The sequence below is a fragment of the Nanorana parkeri genome, unplaced genomic scaffold, assembly GCF_000935625.1.
Source record: "Nanorana parkeri isolate BGI_ZX_2015 unplaced genomic scaffold, ASM93562v1 scaffold2995, whole genome shotgun sequence".
NCBI lineage: Eukaryota > Metazoa > Chordata > Amphibia > Anura > Dicroglossidae > Nanorana > Nanorana parkeri.
This window is the reverse complement of record NW_017309263.1, coordinates 54875-76456: the sequence shown is the minus strand read 5'-3', so window position 1 is coordinate 76456 and position 21582 is coordinate 54875. Positions and strand designations below refer to the sequence as shown.

The following is a 21582-nucleotide window of genomic DNA, read 5'->3' as shown; positions in this document are numbered from 1 at the left end:
TTCACTATAGCCCGTACAGCTCCCGTACTTTGCCAAGGGCCTCAGTCGAGCCGAAGGCATATGCTTCGGCTTGACCGAGCCCAGGTGAAAGTCGAAGCTGGCCAAACGGCCGGCCGACAGCCTGATACTGAGGGCTGGCTCCTGCCACTTGCAGACCGATCAGTGTCCCTGGTTACCAGGTAACCAGGGACGCTGATCTCCAGACGCTCCGGGAGTCTCGCCCTATTTGATTTCGGCTCCTGGCGGGCCGGGAGATAAACACTTTCTTTATTATTTTCTGACTAACTCTAAAAGATAAAACTGTATTGAGTTAATAAATAACAAATATTTGCAAATTTGAAATTGCGCCTTTTTGGGAAAAGGTAAATAAATGAACGCAAAACTGTAAATATGCGATTTATGTTAAAAGTCGTTTTTGCGCTGTGTTTGTGTTGTGAAAAAATAATACACAGGCGTATATTTAATCGCAACACAAGGTATCACAACGCACGGCAATGCGTCACAAAGCTTTGCCATGCGTTGCCAGAGTTAAAATAATGTTTTTATTTAAATTAAATAAAAACACTCATGCACTGTGATGCGTTCCAACAACGCACTCCAGCGCATGTGCATGACGTACACCACAATATGGTGCACGTGTAGCTGATCTTTTTTTAATCAGTTTTTTTTTTATTTCTTTTTTCTTTTTGTATTTTTTTAATTATTACTGTTAGGGGGGCTTTGGGAAAATATTAGAGGTCTAAACAGACCCCTCACATCTCCCTTTTGAAATAGAAGAAATTGAGGAGGCAGAGTCCTCAATTTCTTTTTCTGCACTAAATGATGCACTGCGATGCGTTCAAACAACACATTGCAGCGCATGACGTACACCACAATATGGTGCACGTTGAGGCTTCCCATTCATTCAGAAACTAATGATAGTAAAAATATTTACAATCAAGCGGTCTCTGAATGGAGAGGAGCCCCTGTAGTGAGTGCTTCTCCCCATTGAGGAAAACATGAACAGGAAGTGTAAATCACATCCTGTTCATTCATACTGGGGACACATTGTAAATAACTGGGGACACATAGTACTAACACCGGAGTGATCAGACGATCACTCAGGTGTTTGCTCTGCACACGAGAGGATCGTTAAATATCACTCATATTTAACGATCCCCCGCTCGGCCACGCACATAGCCGCTGTCATCCCCGGAAACTGATAGGATGAAAGCGGCTGCTCCCCTCTCCTCCCGCTGGGCTGCAATTGCAAGCCGCTTGTTCCTCCGCCCCCCCGCCGGCCATTTCGAATCAGATCCCTGCTGCCACAGCCCCTACAAGTTGGGGAGAGCAGCGGGGATCCATTGAGACACAGATCCCTGCCTGTAGCGGCTCCAGGCAGGGATCAGAAGCTGAATATGCCAGCGGCCATGGGCCGCGGTGCCGGCGGAGAGGGGGGCGCCCAGAATTTTAGTTAATAACTCGGCTAACTTTAGCTGACAGCTATTATTTGAAAAGGGACAGTCAGGGGAACAGTTCTACTATAAGTTCATGGTCGCTAAAGCGACCATAAGCTTATAGCAGACTGTATTGAGGAACTGTATTGAGGAACGCAATCTACAGCCTGCTATTGGATAATTTGAAATTACATATCCAATAGTAGGCTGCCAATTGAACACGCCCACTTTCTACAGAGGAGGGACCTGAGGGATGAAGTTCTCCATCAGGTCCACTAGTTCCCGACTGACAGCCGGCAGTGGGCGGGCTCAAATTAAAAGCCTGCTATTGGTTATTGCAATTAGAAATATCCAATAGCAGGCTAAGAATGACAGGCGGCTACGGGGAAACGGGGGGCGAAGCAATGACAGCCGCTGATGACAGCTATTATTTGAAAAGGGACAGTCAGGGGAACAGTTCTGCTATAAGTTCATGGTCGCTAAAGCGACCATGAGCTTATAGCAGAACTGTATAGCAGAATTGTGGGGATATTCACAACAGTTTCGGCTGGGGGAGTCAGTTACCGCTGTCTAGAAGAGTCATATGACATTTTTGTGAAGGTTTTCTGCTGTCTCACGAAAATGACATTTATTAACAGGGCTTCATTGATAAATGAGGCGCAAATAAGGAGGAAAAAAAGTCATTTAATGAGATAGGACAGAAAACTGTCGCAAGTGCCTTGATAAATTCCCCCCCAATGAGAATATAGAACTCCAGATTTGTCAAGTTAGACAAAATGTTTTGCCAACAAATGCTGTTGCATGGATCATCTGCAGGTTTTCATGTATAGCCTAAATTTGTCTCCACCTAAGTAAATGTTTTTGCCTTAAGCTTTTTGCTTTCCATTAAAATAAATGTTTTTGCCTTAAGCTTTTTGCTTTCCATTAAAATAAACATGCCATTTATCAACATAAATCACTGCAACTAACCTGAGTGAGTCCGCATATGCCTGGTCAAATGGGTTTTTTGGGAGCTGGAATATGGACACATTATACACTGGTAAGGTCTTTCTCCTAAGACAAAAAAAAAAAAAAATGAAATCTCATAAAACCGCAAACAATACTGTATATGATGTAGCAGCTGCCTAGCAACAGAAAAACAAACCTAAAAGGATAACTATACAAAGAAGTAAAATTAGTAAAATAGTTACCTTTAAATAGGCAAATAAAAAGGTACAATAAAATATACTATATTCTCTACTTCATTTCACAGTATTTACACTAATTTTTTTCCCCCAGGTACACAAGTTTTCTTGTTTTTTTATATTTTTTTCATAGTCATTGTTGAATTTTTCTATGCATTTATCATTATTAAGCTTTTATTCATTATTGTATTTGTGTTGTTGCCCCCAAAATGCTTTGGCTGTTTTGCATGATAGAATTGTGAACAATCAAAAGGCACCTTTGGACTATTTCACCTTTTGGTTTGGCCTGCTTTATTTCTAAAAATTGAGTAGCTTCTGGGTATCCAACAAGAGAGGTCTATTATGTTTGAAAGCTGGCTTACCAGTACCAATGAGCTTATTTGCAAACTTTCCTGCATCTAGATGATTTGAGTGAGCACAGAAACCCCAGCACCTGAAAGGCTTTCCTCTGGTGTGCCCAGTCTCTGAAGGCTTTAGGAGTATGCCACGTGGGCTGACTATCGGAAACTTCTACATCTATTGATATCCTTGATCCATTACTTTTACATTTTTTTTCACCCAACTGTTTCCATAGAAAGGGGTAACACACTGGACAATCAAGGGCTGTCACTAACTGGAGGGTCGGGCGCATGCACTCTGTGCTCTGTTCCCACCTTTTCAGCACAAGGTAGCTGCTTCCACCATTGCTTCTATTGAAAGAGAGACAGCCTTTCACCTCAGCTAACTCGGACAGTGACCTGATAAACTACGGTATGCTCTCAAGCAGCTGCTTTGCGAGAACCCCATGTTTTGCACCTGGTGTTCCCTCTGTTAATCAGCACTACATGTAGGCGCCCAAACACAAGGAAAATAGTCCGGGTTGAATAACATCTCTCCAGCTCACAATCCACTAACAATTCCTAGGTGGCCTGCAGTGTCCCTCCATAGTGACCAGACACCAACAGCCTGGATTGTTGTCCTCTGAGTCACACTCAAGTCACAATACACACTCTCAAAACTTAGGTTTATCAGCTGTGGCCTCCTCTGTTACCTTATTCAGGGAGGAGCCCTCTGCAGCTTTGCTTGATTTTATGGTCTAAACTGCAACTATGATTGGTGACTGGGAAAATAAAGGTCCATAAGCGTACGTCTACACCTTCTCTAGAATTTGAGTCAGATACAAGTGCAGCTGTAGAGGCCTTTCAGGCAGCGAGTAGTAGCTGGAGTACACGCTGTGAGCCCACCACATTGCCCATACACTATGTGCTGCCACTCCTCCCACACTGTACACTAACACCAACACTGCACCCACTTTGTAACTCCACTTTACCCAGCTTCACAGTTGTGGCAGTGTTACTTTAAGTTAAAATTACACTACCTCACCAAAGAAACTGTTTAAAATGTTCATATATACATTGTGGAATACTGCACATGTTGTTTTGTGGAATAAATTATGTTTCGGAAATTAAGTAAATTTTGGGTCGTGACTTAAAATAGTTCTAAAGGCTCAGCATTTTTTACCTTAATGCATTGCCTGCATTAAGGTAAAACACACCCAGTACCTTTCGCCTCCCTGTCCCCACCCGCAGTGATCCTCTGTCCAGAACTTCCTGGTTGCGTGGGAGGAGATTGAGGGCAGTAACCTGCCGCAGGGCTGTGTGCGTCTATGAACGCACAAAGCCACTTGCGGGCACGGATGTGAACGAGCACACACGGGTGCCTCCACAGCAGCTGCTTAGCGGATATAGGCACCCGTGCAAGGGGGGGAGGGGGGGAATGCAGGAACCCACTAAAAAAAAAACAAGGAATTCGGGGAATTCGTACTCACGGCGGCCGGCCGGGAGCTCTCTTGATCTGACAAAATTTAAAAGCATGCAGCAATGCCTGTTTACATACAAGCGTATGTATAACGAGGCGGTATGTGCCATAAAAGAACCTGTCACCTCCAAACGCTATAACTTAGGGGCTTGTTAGTCCCTGTATAATAGCAATAAAGTTAAGTGGGGGGAAAAAAAATTAAACCGTAAAATAGAATAAAATGTAAAAAAAAAAAAAAAAAAAAATAAAAAAGTAAAAAAAAAAAAAAAAAAAAATTAAAAAGGGATCAAGTATAAAAAAAATTAAATAAAATGAAGTTAAAAAATGATAAAATGTAAAAAAAAAAAAACCAACCCCGCCGGCCCTGCCATGTGCATGCGAATAAATGAATGCGTAGAGCATTCTGTGAGTGCAGCCCTCATGCCACTGTGTGCCATATTGTGGTAGCCAGGCAGCAGCACTAACACGTAGAATGTGCATTTCCTTCCAAGTAATTTAAGAAAATAGAATTACTCGCTCTGATCTGGCCCCCTCTCCCCTCTACCGCTATACTTACCTTTCGGCGAACAGTCCTTCCACCTCAGCAGGAGTACTATCTGTACAAACTGCAGCCGGCCAGCACAGGCTTTTTTTTTTGCCGAGGGTCACTTAAGAATGTTTCACTTTCAAAATCATTTCTGTGCAGATAAAACGAGTTTTGTAACAAAACTAATTTGTCCTAAATCACTTTGTTTATCTCTACTTGTGATTCAACCACCTTGCCGCATTGCAGTGCAAGGAGGGCAACGGCCCTTTCTGTATCATCACTGTCATGCCCGTGGTCGCTCTTCATTCCAGTGTTAACAGTACTGCACAACATAGTAGGGCTCTGGGTAACTTACACTGCTGGACCTCCCTTTGAATTCTGCTGTGCATGGGATGACAAGTCAACACAAAGACAGATTGATGTACTAAAAATAGATGTATTTGAAACAATTTTACAGCCAAATAAGTTCACTAAATGCATTCAAAATGTAAAAAGGTATGCAAAGAGTTACAGTTCATTTTCTTTAGAAAGCAGCCCCAGGCCGCCCCCTATCAGCATGATGAAGACCCTTGTCCTCTGTGTGGAAGATGTGGTCTCTGCAGAGGTTTCACACAACTCACTGAATCAAAGCTGGGTTTTCCAATTAGCATACACTTTGCCAATTGCAGAGTTTTAAAGTGCATTCAGAAAGTATTCAGACCCCCCTTCACTTTTTCAATTTTGTTATGTTGCAGTCGGATATTAGTTGTTTAAAAGAGAACTATGGGCTAAGTGTTTTCCCCCATAGTTCTCTTAAGGGTCACTGGAGAACATATACTAGCCTCCTCCCGTGACCCAAAGTTCAGTATATTGCAAGCTACAGCTTGCGGTATACCGAGACGGATCCAGACATTAATGTTGAGATCCACCCAGCTGTGTGAGGGACAGTGGACTCTGCCTAATTAGAGGCAGAGCCAAATGTACCGGCCCCTCCCCCGTTTGTTCCTCCAGTCAGCGCTGGAGGATCGGAGCAGGGAGGGGGGGAATCCCTGCAGGGAGCCGTGAGTGACAGTCACGGCTCTCTGCAGGGAGATTGGGAAGTGAGCGAGCGATGGTATGTGTTCGCTCACTTCCCGATCTATTGAGCCGATCTGTGAAAGTTTAATTGTCACACGTCGGCTATAACTATGAGGATGATCACCTCAAAGTTCTCCTTTATATTATTTTTTTTTCCTCATTAATCTACACTCAGTATCCCATAATGACAAAGTGAAAACAGAATTTTAGAAATGTCTGTGAATTAAAAATAAAAAAAACGATATATCCCATGTACTTAAAAAAAGGAGAACTATGAGGTGAGTGATTTCCACTCATCCTCATCGTTAGAGCCGACCTGTGACAAAGAAGCGGTCACAGGTCGGCACTATTGATCAGGAAGTGACCAGAAACATGCAGACGGATCTGCTCACCTTCCGATCGTCTCCCTGCAGTGAGCGGTGACTGACTGTCACCGCTCCTCGCAGGGATTCCCCTCTCCGATCCTCCAGCACTGAGTGGGGGAACGAACAGGGGAGCGGGCTGGCACAGCTGGCTCTGCCTCTAGATGGGCAGAGCCAGCTGTCACTCACGCAGTTCGGTGGATCACGACAGTATTGTCAGGATCCGTCCTGGCTGCGGGGCTCGCAGTATATCGTAGGCAATAGCTCTCTATATGTTGAGCTTGTAGATTTTAGGCCACTTTCATTTAAGACTGTTTTAGAACAATAAAACATTTGTATTTGCTTTCACACAGCTACAGTGAATGGGTTAAATGATCCATAGTACAAATACATATTATGTTCTACCATATTATGTACTATGGATCATTTAATCCATTCATATTAGCAGGGGATAAATGTAAATCTATTGTCTGCAGTGTATACTCTATATGTAGTACAAATAGAGCACACACTGCAGACAATAGATTTACAGACAGACAAAAATAAACACAATGTATTTTCTTTTTTCCTTATACAACCTCAAGTAGTTCAGGTAGGTAGCCTGTCCCCTTTTCAAAACACTGTCAAACTCAGTCCCAACTTAGCTTTTGCTCAGCCTGCCCCTAATGCAAATCCACCTTCTGCTCACACAGAGTACACTCAGTGAGGCTTTATTGCACTATATTCAAATTAGCTCAATTCAATGCAGTCAAACATCAACAATTTTTGTTTTTCTTTTTCTCAGATCATCCACTCACCCTCAGCCGCTGCGTCCTCCAGTCACATGCATGTGTTATCACTCCCCCTTCTCCTCTTCACTCAGCAGCCAAACCTTGTCACAGCCCAATCAAATCAAATCCCCCACTCGCTCCTGTTTCTGTCAGTTCAGCCGCTCGTTGCTTGTTACTGGAGTCGCTCTCACGTTCTCTCTCTCCTCCTTCTGACGTTGAAGCAGTTGCTCCGATCTGACACCCGTTCAGCTCCCCATACAGCTCCTGCACCCCCCTCCTGCACGTGTCAAACAATCTCTCTGCTCTGCTTAGCTAATTTAGCTGGACGGAAGGTAAGGAAAAAAAAAAATAGCGCAAGCTTCGGCGCTATGTATCATTAAAAAATTTTTTAAAAAACATTTTTTTCACAGTTTTGGCAATAATAATCTGTACATGGCGCAATTAAGCTATTAAAAATTATACTGCCTGGCGGGGTTCATCCCCGGGAGAGAAGCCAGAGACAACACCTCTAAGGCTATCGGCCTCCATCACTGGCTCAGGAGTCGGGGACTTGCTGGATTCCTTTTGTCCACAACTGCGGAGAAGGCATTCGACAGAGTGGCATGGGATTACCCGTTTGCTTCTTTGCGACACTTAGGCTTGGGCTCCCGATTGCTAGATCACATAACCCTGCTATATCACAATCCGATCGCCAGGATCCGATTGAACGGCTCTCTGTCGGATGCCTTCCCCATCTGCAATGGTACGAGACAGGGGTGTCCGATGTCTCCACTGCTTTTTGTGCTGGCAATGGAGCCCTTCCTCCGCAGAGTCAGGGCTGACCCAAACATCCATGGATTTCCCACACCCGGTAAGGAGTCGAAGGTGGCTGCTTTTGCAGACGACCTGCTCTTCTTCCTGACCCAACCGAGAATCTCCCTCCCCAATCTCCTACGAGCTTTCCAAGAATTTGCAAACGATATCCTCATTCAAAATCAATCTTTCTAAATCCTCGGCTCTCAACATATCCCTTCCGGACGATATGGTCCACTTTTGTCAATCCCACTTTCCATTTATCTGGGCGGACACGGCCATTACATATCTCGGTATCAGAATCCCTACTAATTTGCATAATTTATATTCCCTTAATTTCGTTTCCCACCTTGCCCAACTGAGATTGGATCTGAAGGAATAGACTAAACCGCTCTACTCCTGGTTTGGCAGAGCGGCCATCTTAATGATGACTGGTCTCCCACGACTTCTATACCTGTTCCAGACTGTGCGGTTTCACCTCCCCAAAGCCTTTTTCGCCTCCGTCAATACAATGTTTCGCTTATTCCTCTGGAACAATGGAACCCCACGGATTAGCACCCAAACTCTTACCCGCTCCAAATGCTCAGGAGGCATCGGCCTTCCCCACGTACAGCGATACTATTGGGCTTGCCATCTGAACCGCATCATAGATTGGTCGGTTCATGCCTCCTGTAAAGACTGGGTCCGAATAGAACTGCTCCAGTCAGATACCCCCATCGGCTCTTGGCCCTGGCTGCAACGCCCCCATCTCCCGGCCCAGGTGGTAAACCACCCGATGATAGTTGGCTCCTTGCGTATCCTTGATACTGTCACCCATAAAACGACTCTCTTCAACCCCGGGTCCTCTTACGCCAGTCCGCCTAAACCTAGCCTTGCCCCCTGGCCTTCACAAATCCTTCCTACACCACTGGTCCCCCGACCGCTCACATGTTTTTTGACCGACAGGGAGCGTTCAAGACTCAAGCGGACCTGAATACGGTGTGCCCCTCTTCTCCCATTCCACTGTGGTCTTACCTGCAACTCCGCCATTTCCTCAACTCCCATAAACACAGAAACTCCTTTTCTCGCTCTATAACTCCTTTTGAGAAGCTATGCACTTCTACCCAGAGAGTAACACATACAATTTCAGAGATCTATTCTCTTCTGAACGATTCCGATACCCTCCCACCAACGCCCTCTACGAAGGCGTGGGAACGCGATTTATCCACTACTCTCTCAATGCAAGACTGGAAAACGCATGGACTCTTTGTTATTAGGAGGCTCCATGAACGTTCAAATCCAGGAGACCGATTACAAACTCCGCTCGTGTTGGTATAAGACCCCTGCCCTACTTCATCGTATATACCCGAGTGTCCCTGAAACATGTTGGCGATGCAACCAAGACGTAGGCACACTCCTCCATATCTGGTGGACATGCCCACGAATCTCTCCTTTCTAGAAAGAGGTCCATAACATCCTTAGAACCATAACTGGTACGGAGATAGAATTCTCCCCAGCATGCCTTCTATTAGATCATTTTGAGGAAACACTCCGCATCTCCAAAAAATCCCTCACAATCAATCTGCTTAACGCAGCAAAAAACGTAATTCCTTGACATTGGAAATCACCAGATCCACCAACCATCCATGAATGGCTCTCTCGGGTGCATACCGTATCAACCATAGAAGAACTTATCTACTCCAGCAGAGATGACATGACCAGATGTCTCAAAACATGGACCCTATTCAAGGACTCGGCAACGTACGCTGCTCTCCAGCGGTGACTACACCCTTCTTCTCCTACCCCTGTACCCCAACTTCTATATATCCATTCCTTCTTTCTATCCATTCCTCCTCTTCTTCTCCTTCAGGGGAGGTTGGACGTGACCTTCCTTCCTTCTCGACGCTCACTTCCCTTATCCCTTTCCTTATCTCATCTCTTTCCCATAACGCTCACCAACTCCCACTCTTCCCTGTTTTGTCCATCTTCCCCGTTAATCCCATTATACCCGCCTACAAAATGGCCTTTCCCAATTCTCGGGCGAGCCCCTACGCTACTTACTGTTTACTGGGTAATACCCTCCCTGTTCAGTACCCCCTCCCCCCAATTGGTAAGAGCCAAGTTGACCGAACGACAATACTGAGACCTGACACTCCTTTAATCCGACCCAACTGTGGCATGTAGGTAATCATCATGCGATATCCAGTGACAGAGGGACGGAAGGATATGTAGATACTCTAAAATAACAGGGTCTCTCGCAACAAGGCTCAGACCTACAGTTTTGGTCTACCCTTGAAGGTATTCCCTTTGTTTTTCCCCTCTGTTATGAGGTCTTGGTTGTCATATGATTGTTCACAAGTACTTGTCCACTGCCTGTGTACTTGCATTTGTAACTTTTCAAACAATAAAAATTTACTTGTGAAACAAGAATAAAAAAAATAAAAAATGATACTGCCTGAATCTGTCCAGGGATGTTGAATTCCTATCGCCAGGGACATGCACTTCCGGGCACCGGGCAAGTAGTTTTGTTCTACATTTAGCCCTGCTGCGGGCAGGCAGCAGGGCTAAATGTAGAGGGGGAGCCATTTTGTAAAAATTATCTCGAGTGGCTGTGCAGTAGTGCAATCGCCTGCATTGGAGCGCGCGGTACAACAAAGCCCTGCGTTCCAGTGCGGTGCGATTGCAAATCATTGTTCATGCAGTTTTATTCTGAAATAAACTTTATGTTTGTAACACTCCATTTTGTATTTTATTTTAAATTACATGTTTTTTTTTTTTTTTAATCCGATTAAAAATCAAAAAAATTAATTGGCCAACTAATTGCTTATGAACATGATCGTTAGTTGCAGTCCTACTCAAAAAAGTTTGAGAGTTAAATACCACTTTAATCCCAAAGGGAGTTACCACCAGGCAGGCAGTGAAAATAGATAGGGCTAATTTATTAAAACTGGAGCAGACAGAATCTGGAGCAGTTGCTCATGGCAACCAATCAGCTTCTCTCTTCAGTTTGTTAGTTTAAGATTTGAAAATGAAAGAGAAGCCGATTGGTTGCAGTATAGAACTTCTCCAGATTTCATAAATTCCCCAAAAATATATTCAGGGGTGTGGAATTCGTATCGCCTGACGCCCGGGACATGTAGTTCCGGGCAAGTAGTTTTTTTCGCTGTTTTAGTGAGCTGTGCTAGAACTCCTGTGTTGGAGGTGACAGGGTCAATGAAGAGAACCTGTCACCTCCAAAAGCTATCACTGTGTGATAACACTACAGTTAAGTCTAAAAAAAGAATAGTTTTAAAAAATAAAGTAATAAATAGTTAAATGTAACTAAATAAAAATGTAAAAATAAAATAAATCAAAATAAAAAATGAAAACCAGTCCCGCTGCCCCATCTGCATGTGAATAAACTGCGATTGTGTGCTACCGCTCGGAACCTGCCTGGCACGACTGGGGTGCCATTAGAAAATAATGGCATTGCCAGCGTGATTGGCGGTGGTGTGCGATCTGTGACTGCCCGGTCATCGTGCATGAAACCGAGCGGATGGCTGGGTGGTGACGGAATCGCACACCACCGCCGATCGTGCTGTCAGTGCCATTATTTTCTAATAGCACCCCAGTCGTGCCAGGCAGATTGCGCGTTTTTCTCCAGCAATAACGCCCGGGCGATCCCACACGATCACGGTTGAAAACACTGCGCGGTGCATGTCGTGAAAATAGGTACATGTCCCTTTTTTAAGCGATTGCCACCCAGATGTAACCCCTTACATGCGGAGGCTACCGCACACGATCACACGTCCCGGGAATCCGCAGGTCTGCACCCACCCTAAAGGGTAAATTCACTTTCCCAAGTAATTTGGGGAAAAGGAATTAGCCGCACAAATCTCCCTCCCGCTATACTTACCTTTCGGCGAACGGTCCTTCCCCCTCCACCTGTACGGGTGTACTATCTGTACCTGTTCCAGGTATTCTGAATTTCGCTCGCAAATTGCAAGCACTCGTTGGTCAACGCGGTCACCTGACGGCACTGACCAATGAGAAGCGCTTCTAGGCACTGCTAAACAGGGTTTTGGTTAAAATTATTTTTTTTGGATCAGGACAAGTAGATTGTCATGAAGGACAAGTAGATTCGGCCCCCGCTTTAGTCCTTGGACAAGTAGTTTTTTCCAAAATTTCCACACCCATGTATATTATATACACACACACTTCCTGGGATACGGGACAAACCGTATTATTGAGGTCTTTCCCATTGTGTACAACTAAACCTTTGAGGAAATCCTCTTCGCCGTTTTTGGAAATTGAGTCAATGAAACATGTAAAATACTCTTACCTGGTCTAACCCCTCCCTAAAACTAAAAGGTTTTGGCTGGAGTTGGGCTTTATGTATTTAGAACTCTGGACAAAACTCACCTTCTCCCCATGTTCCCAGTCAGTATATGTGTATACAACAACAAGTGTCTGCCAGTGCCAGTTCACACCATATGCAGTTGTGATTAGGGCTGCAGCTAACTATTATTTTCATAATCAATTAGTTAGCCGATTATTAAGTTCGATTAATCGGTTAAAAAAAAAAAAGGCTCCAGTGACGGACTACTAGTTTCTATTGAGATTGTAGTCCATCACGTGAGCAAGCTTGGCGTGGTGGAAGTAAAAAAAAAAAAGTGTGATGTGCAATATTGTACATTATACTACCATGTCATCCTGTGTGTCCCCACCATGTCATCCTGTGTGCGCCCATCATGTCATCCTTTGTGCGCCCATCATGTCATCCTTTGTCCCCACCATGTCATCCTTTGTGCCCCCACCATGTCATCCTTTGTGCCCCCACCATGTCATCCTTTGTGCCCCCACCATGTCATCCTGTTATAGCTGGTGGTATTCTCCATTGCGCTGTATAATGATTATACAGCGCAATGCAGATTACCACTGACCAGTTATAGAGGAACTACAAATCCCAGCAATAATTATACAGCGCAATGGAGAACACCACCAGCTATAGAGGGGATTTGGTGATCCTCTATAGCTGCTAATGTTCTGCAGTGTGACGCTTAAAAAAAAAACAAAAAAAAAACACAGAAAACATTAAAAAGCTCCCGGCCGATCTCGACTTACCTTGAATGGCGGTGTTTTCGGCGGGCAGCGGCGTTGTTGGTTGTCGGCGGGCAGCAGCGAGTCGGGAAGCTCACCGGGAAGAGAGGGCCAGACGCATGTCCTCAGCGTGTGCGGTGGGTGTGGCGTAAGCGGCGTGGCGTGAGTGGCTTAACCGAGGTGGGCGTGGCGTGAGCAGGGTGCGGGAAATTTGAATTCTAGCCGACGAATCGACGATGGAAAACGCTGACAACGTTTTCCATAGTCGATTTTAATCAAATAATTTTTGCAGCTCTAGTTGTGATGCAATCATTTTATTTTGATTGCTGCAGTCAAAATATGTCACAATGCTTTCCTATGGCCTTTCTTGTGCCTAATTCACACCATTGCAGTCAGTTCAACTGCAGTCAGAAAAAGTACTGCATCAAAACGCTGTGCAAACGCACCAGAACTAATTGCAAACGCATTAAAAAAATTACTCAGATTTGAATGTCATCATCCAGGGACTTCCTGGTTGTAGTGTGGAGAGAAATAGCAGAGATGGAAGGTGTGGATGCTGAGGAATGTATCAGATTTGTGCGGGACTGTCCCCTGCTGTACGACAGCAAACATCCCCAATATAAAAACAATCGTCAGAAGATGACCAAGTGGAGGGAGATTTGTGAAAACCCTGATTTTGGTGCGATGAACAGGGTACAGAAACAGCAATGTGGCGAGTCCACTTTTGCTCAAACATATAAAGAAAGCATGACTGAGCTCCCAAACGAACAAAACAAGCGTAGGAAATGCTCTGGCAGGAAAAGGAAGTGACCTGCATTCCTAATTAGCATTTTCTAGTGCAGAACAAAAACGCATCAGAAACGCATCAAAACGGATCGTAGTGCAACTGTGCAGGCGCACGCAGTTGTGATGCAGTTTCTGGTGTCAACTAAGCCTGAATGTTGTTGTGCTAAACTAGTTTCTTTAAATTATAACTATGGGTATAAAATCTATGACCCCCCCATATTGTATTTCTAAAGCAAGAGCAGACAGGATTACCATGCCCACCTAATATCCATGCTTCTGGTTTTCCACCTACTACTCTTGTGAAATATTGCAACAATAATTAGCTTGTTTAGAGAGAGAAAAAGCTCCAAGACACAGATGGTAGGTGCAGAACCTTACCTGCTGTCTTTGTAAAAAAAGTAAGCTGCAGCTCGCACTTCCTCAATGACTGCCACCGATCATTTATTTGCAGGTAGACTGATAACTCTTTATGACCACACATACAGGTTGGCCCTCCCCCTTCCCTTCGTTACCCGATGGAGCCGCTTGGCCCAGTGAGTACACATCCCAACTCTCCCGGGAGAGAAACACTTTTTACCGGAAAGGTTTAATCTGCTCATATTGAGTGGGGCACGCGAGATTAATAACGTGCTGGATTAGTGTGATCCTAGTTCATTTTATTACTTCATTGCTGTGCTGTATGTGTATAGGCCAATGTAGTTGGATCTGTATGTGCGTTATAATTAATCGATTAAAAAGAAATTCGATTAAATCGAACAGGAAAATTTAAATCATTACCAGCCCTAGAATTTATCAATACTGGAGCAGGCAAAATCTGGAGCAGCTGTGCATAACAACCAATCAGCTTCTCTCTTTCATTTTCAAATCTTAACTGAACAGACTAAAAACAGAGAAGCTGATTGGTTTCCCTGGACAACTGCTCCAGATTTTGATGAATTCCCCTCAACATGTCTTACTAATACTTTACTGTTCTAATTGGTGTTTAGAGTAAAGTTTAAAAACCATATTCTGATACCCTTTGCACAACTTTCAATTCCACAGCAGACTTAAATACTCTAACAAACAGCTCTAGGTAGAGAATAAACTTAAAAACAATAAAAAAAATAAAATGGGGTCAAAAAGGGGTTACTTTGCTTATAACCAATGGAAACCCCATCTACTCCTAGAGATAAGCAGAGGCTATTTTAGTCATAGTAAGAACTATTTTCACACATAGATTTACCATTGCAGAGCACAGCAGTAGAACCTTTGACAGGAAAATCACTGATAAAAGTTACCTGTATGTGTTCGTATATGCTGAATGTAGTTATTCTTACGATCTGAAAAATAGGAGCATTGTGAGCATGTATAAACAATTCTTGGAAAGTGATTCCGGAGATGTTTCTTCCAGTGATATTCGCTGACAGTGGTGTATGTACATATGGTGCACTTGTAAACTCTTTCATTTTCAGCTGCTTTGTTGTGGTGCTTCAAGTGTGCCAAATAGTGATCAATTCGATTAGTGTTATAGCCACATCGATCACATCTGATAGGTCCTTTTGAAGTGTCCACCTCTTCTGATGAGCAAGATCCCGATTCCTTTGTATTTTTCTGTGTGTCATGATCAATAAATCTCTTTGCACTGTGGTCCTTAATATGATGAACAAACTCTTCCTCTGATTCAGCCTTATATTGGCACGGTCTACACTGAAAAGGCTTGCTTTTGGTGCTCTTGTTTTTCTCATCAGCCACTGGAGGAGTCTCCACATCTTTATCTGGTTCAGTTACCACAGGATCATCAGGAGTAGGGGTCAGATTGTCACATATGTTCTCTTCTTGCATTTGAGGACGTTCAACTTCCATTATCTCAAAGATGCCTGCCTCACTCCCCATGACCGATTCTTCCACTTCCATTCTTTCCCCTTCACTATCAGAAAAACTATTTTCATAGACAGTGGTCAGTTCTGCCATTTGCTTGTCCTCTTCCAAAGCATAATCACAGCAGCCATTATTAACTTCGCCAGTAAGAGCAACATTTGCTAGCATGATCAATCGAGGAGCCGCTACTTCTGCTTTAGAAAGATCATGTAAGCCATACATGTCCCCAATGCCAAAGCTGCTGCTGTTACAGAATAAGCTGCTGCTTCCAGCTTGGCTCACCATTTGAGTAGCCATAGTGAGAGCTATAAAAAAAAGACAGAAAAAAAAAAATCAAACAAAAGAAATACACAAATAATTTAGAAGCATGTGTATATGGTAGCATAAGTTACAGTTAATCAGCATTTCAGCATTTCCACCTTTGCAGTCAAATTGGGATAAAACCCACTTTATATCTGTGTTACATGTTCCCATTCCTATAGCACAAAAGAGGTTTAACCTTTGCATACGGAAAGGATTCTTTACAGTTAGAGCTGTGAAAATGTGGAATAGACTCCCCCAGGAGCTAGTTCTAACGAGCTCAGTTAACAGTTTTGAAAAAAGGTCTTGATGTATTCCTTAATGCAAAGAATATTACTGGATATCGAGTTCCTATAAGTATATTAAAAGGGACATTAAACCCTCAGATTTTTTAACATAAAACAATACTGTAATGTGTGCCTTACTGTAATCCATGGTTGTTTCCCTTCTCTTTGCTGCTCTTTCTTTTAAATCTGTATCTGTTCTCATGCTCTGCAGAACTTCTGTTTTGCAGCAGACTGCCTTGTCTCAGGAATGGATACACGGTGTCTGTGTATACGTTTGTATAGGCTTGAAACCTGAGCCAGCACTACAAGAAGAGGCCCTGAGCTGCAAAGGGAAGTTCTCCCCAAGCATGAGAAGACATGAGGATTTAAAAAGGAAGAGCAGCAAAGAGAAGGGACACAACCATGGATTACAGTAAGGCACACATTACAGTATTGGTTTATGTTAAAAAATCTGAGGGTTTAATGTCACTTTAACCCTTTCGCTGCCAAGGACGTACGGCATACGGAGCTACAAAAGTGCTTCTGGCTGGCCAGCTCAGTATGCCGTACGGACCTGGCATTTACAGTTCTACTATAGCTTTAGCGACCATGAGCTTATAGTAGAATTGTTCAGCAGACTGTCCCCTTCAAAATAATAGTAGAATTGTTCAGCAGACTGTCCCCTTCAAAATAATAGCTGTCATCAGCGGCTCACAAGACGCTAATGACTGCTATAATCAAAAATACCGGGCTCCATGGATCCCCGCTCTTGTTCCCCCGCTTTTAGGGTCTGTGTTTGCAATAAATATACGCCTGTATCATTTTATCACAACACCACAGTGAAAACTATTTTTTAACATAAGTTGCTTATTTACAGTTTTGCGTACCGTAATTTTTTTTACCTTTTCACAAAAAGGCGCAATTACAAATTTGCTAATATTTTTTATTTATTAACTCAATACAGTTTTATCTTTTAGATTTAGTCAGAAAATAATTGTTTTGTGCACGGATACTGATTTTGGCGTGTTTTAACAATTGAATTGTGTAATTTTACCGGTTAAATTTTAATGTTAGAAACATTTGCGCAATTATCGCAGGGCCTACAAATTTAGTATCACCATCTTTTTATTCTACCGGGCCTGCGCTTTCAGAAAATATATGGTTTGGGGGGTCTTTTACAAACGCTAGCAACGCAGCAGTTGAAAATCAATAGGAAAAAATTGCAAAAAAAGGCTTGGCCAGCTGATTTGAAAAATGTTCGAGGGCTTGGCAGCGAAAGTGTTAAGCATCAGAGATTGTTGATCCAGGGAATATCCGATTGCCTTATGGGATCAGGAAGGATTTTTCCCCCCCTGTGGAGCAAATTGAACCATGCTTTATAGGGGTTTTTATTTTGTAAAAGCACTAAATTAAAAGCATGTATATACATATCTGCACTCATTGGAAAGAATTCTAACCGTACATTCTTTTATTTTATTTCAAATCTTATCTGTTAGATAAACAAATAATAGGGCTAAAGTCAAGCAGTAAATTGAGGTTCTAGACAGGTGGTGGTTGATGCCTGAAGTACCTCCTAAACAACGGGGCAGCTGTGGTGAACTGTGGAGAATGCCTTAGCACACGTTTGTGGTTAGGGGCAGCGCTGCAAAGCTGCGTAAACCTTATCTACAATGTCTGGACCACAGATGCTTTGCTGGGAGAGTTGTTGGAAGACAGTCCTGGTGCAGGCATGGACTGTTTCTGTTGCAATATTTTTATTAAAGTTTTGTCAAAATGTTAACATTAGAGAACGGTTCTGACATTTCAGAGAGTACAGTAACATAAAAGGAGGATAAAAATTATACAGCAATTGATATATAGAAGCGTCTCACAAGGGGTACAATTGCTATCCAAAGCCATAAACCTAGGAGTGTTGGTCTATAATACTGCATAGCTAAATGGGCAGGGCTTGAAAAATGTTAGGGTGTCTCACCAGTCAGTCATAAATGTCACCAGGTCACCAGTCAGCATGACCGGACTATAGCCTTGCAATTTATAACATTTTTTGGGGACAGATAGCTTTTGGTGGTATATAAAATCACCACGGGGGGTTATTTTTTACTATATAATGAAAAAAGTACAGTAAAATTAAAAAAAAAAAAAACACAAAAGTTTTTACTGCTGATCAGTTTAGTTACCGCTCATCAGTTTAGTGTTATCAGTAATTAATGGCCCTAAAATTATTGCTCACACTCCAACATTCGCGGTTATATGTAACATGTGCGGCACAATAGGCGTAATTGTTGTTTTCGCACATAGGCGCACATCTGCATGTGTATGTGGGGGGCGGTTTTAATGCTTCTTTATTTTTTAATGATTCTTTAATTTTTATATTACTTTTTTTTTGTTTTTTTTACACAACTTTATTGCTATCGGGCACAGCGGATCTCGGGACCGACAGACTCGAGACGCTCGCTTGAATGTAAAGCTCCCAGCCGGCCGTGTAATTACAACGGCAGGCGGGGAAGCTGGTCGTCTGGGCCCACCCTGCTGTCGTTTGGCGTAATTGTTGTTTTCGCACATAGGCGCACATCTGCATGTGTATGTGGGGGGCGGTTTTAATGCTTCTTTATTTTTTAATGATTCTTTAATTTTTATATTACTTTTTTTTTGTTTTTTTTACACAACTTTATTGCTATCGGGCACAGCGGATCTCGGGACCGACAGACTCGAGACGCTCGCTTGAATGTAAAGCTCCCAGCCGGCCGTGTAATTACAACGGCAGGCGGGGAAGCTGCTCGTCGGGCTCCGCCGTCTTCTCGTCACAGACAAGTGGATATGTCAAGCCCTATAAATGGGTATTATTATCCAAGGGTGAACCAGAGATAAAACAGCACGGAGGGTCAAAAGGGGGTTAACTGCAGAGCACTAAAGAAAGAAAATAGGATAGAACAATCTCAACATCCTCATGATTGGTTGAATAAAAGGGTTACCACTACATTTAGCAACCAATCGGTTCTTATGTTGTGAAGGTCAGCTCACCACACTCCCATCGATCCCTGCCCGCCCATTCCTTTCAGTGCCCTTAGATACCCCAAACACTAGTCATATCCATATCAGGGTGGCGGTGAAGGATCCCAGGTTCCTAAGTACCCAGAAACTTGTCTTGTTTATCCTCCAAAATGCTAGACAGTCGTTCAACATGATATTGTCCAGTCTACGAGCAAACTCCATATACGAAATCTGTTGCTTTTTCCAGTTGCCCGCTAGGGTGAGTTTTGCTGCCAGAAAAATTAAGTGTGATAAAGCACGCTTTGAGCTATTCAACCCAGGGATGGGCAAATGGAAAAGAGCATGTTGGAGGTTCCTGGAAATATGTGTATGGAACAAGGTAGTAATCAACCTGTATATCTTGATCCAGAATCGGGTGGCAATTGGACATTGCCACCAGATAAGTACCATATTGCCAGGTTCCTGGCATCCCCGATAATCTCCCAAGGAGGCAGGATATAGGCGGGCTAGCCTAGCTGGCACCATATACCACCTCATGACCACTTTGTATGCCACCTCTGTTTGTAACATTAAGAGAGCATTTGGCCATATTTTTCCAGATCTGTCGCCAGGATTCCAGGGTCCACGATTGTTGCAGATTGGTAGGACTGATCAGTCTATTTAGTTGGGAATATAAGATTGAGGGCCCTGTCACACCATGTCCAGACCAGATCTGCACACGTTTCTGCAAAAGCGGTGCAGTGCGTTTGTGATGCGTTCCGGTGCGTTTTCTTTTGTTTTTTGGGGGGTAATGTCTTTATGCAAACTAATCACTTCCTGCTCCATGTCATAGCTTCTGTTGCGTTCCAGTGCAGTGCGTTTGTGACTGTTGCGTTCCAGTGCAGAAAAAATGTGACATGCAGCATTTTTTTTTCCTGCACTGGAACGGACTGGTGTGAACAGAGCCCAAAAAAAAAAAAATCACATATAAATGCATTGGGATGCATTTTTGGTGCGTAAGAAAAATGTAACGTACCACATCTGATCCGGACATGGTGTGAATGGGCCCTGACACCAGGTCCGGACCCCCAGGGGAATGCAGGCAGATATGTTCAAAACATGCGAGTAAGTTACTCGGGTCTCTTCTTTTTCAGTAAGGTGGAGTTGAAGGTATCTGAAATGTTCAGTCTCCGAGATCCGTTTATGTTCCCGCAGATATAGCCAGGAGGGTGTGGTAATGGATCGCACCAGGTCATATACTACATGAAATTCATTATTCATCCACCACTGAAAAGCGTTGGGGCTATCCATTCCTGGCTGAAACAGTGGCCGGGCAAACAAGGGAAGAAGTGGAAAGTACGGGGAGAGTAGATTAGCTGAGTATTTAATAGAGTCCCACAATTTAAGCGAATGTAACATAAGTGGGCTTAGGGTTTTAGGCCTCTTAGTAGTCGGAAGCCAAGGCAACACCGATAACGGCACAGGGGAGCAGTTCGGAATTTCCAACATAAGCCAAAGAGGGGGAGATTACTTTTGGTGTAGGGTTATTAAAGGCAAGAGTTGGGAGGCCTGATAGTACAACAGTATGTTAGGTAGACCCAAACCCCCATCTCTTTTATGTTTATATAAAGTAGTGCGAGCCACTCTAGCTTTGAGGGGGTGCCAGATGAACTGGAGGATACTCCTCTGAATGGAACGCAAAGCGAAGGAAGAGATGGCTACCTGTAGTGTTCTAAAATAATACAGAAGTTTGGGTAGTATAGACATCTTGAGGGCCGAAATCTTGCCGAACCAGGATAGTTTATGAGGAAGCCAGGATATCAGCATTTTCTTTAAGTGTCGAAATAGTGGGATATAATTTACGGACTATAGAGTATCGTAGGAAGGGGTAATTTTAAATTCCCAAATAGCTGATACAGGCGGTCCCCGGGTTACATACAAGATAGGGACTTTAGGTTTGTACTTAACTTGAATTTGTATGTAAGTCGAAACAGTTAAATTTTTTAGTTTTGGATAGCATAGGGAAGGGTCACGGTTCTTTTGCTGTCTGTTCCTGTTGTTCAGAAGATTAATATAATTAAAATATTTTTTTTAAATTTAAAATGACACAGCAAAAAAAGTTTTTTCCTATTTTTAACTTTATTTTTTATTATTTGTTTGCATTTTTATTTTTTATTTAACCTTTACATTTTTTTTGTCTTTTTAATTTAATTTTTTTAACTTTTTTATTTTAATGCTGGGAGCCATAGCCAGCCTGCTATTGGATATTTCAAATTGCAATAGCCAATAGCAGGCTGGCTATTGCATCTGCCCACTGCCTGCTGTCAATCAGCAGAGGAGGGGCCTGAAGCAGAAAGTTCTCTATCAGGTCCCCCCCATGCTGATTGACAGCAGACAGTGGTCATGTGCAATAGCCAGCTTG

The 21582-nt window shown here is 43.3% G+C and overlaps 1 protein-coding gene across 1 annotated transcript in view; it reads right to left on the bottom strand.

Annotated features, from left to right (window-relative positions):
• Window positions 1-2400: 2400 nt before the first annotated feature.
• Window positions 2401-21582, bottom strand: part of LOC108802630 (RE1-silencing transcription factor B-like) — a 38588-nt gene continuing 19406 nt past the window's right edge. Inside the window, exons 2-3 of the mRNA XM_018574487.1 lie at window positions 15045-15929; window positions 2401-2489 (exon numbers count right to left, since the gene is read on the bottom strand). Of these exons, the coding sequence (XP_018429989.1) occupies window positions 2401-2489; window positions 15045-15921 (966 nt within the window). The 5' untranslated portion in view covers window positions 15922-15929. The remainder of the gene's footprint in view (window positions 2490-15044; window positions 15930-21582) is intronic.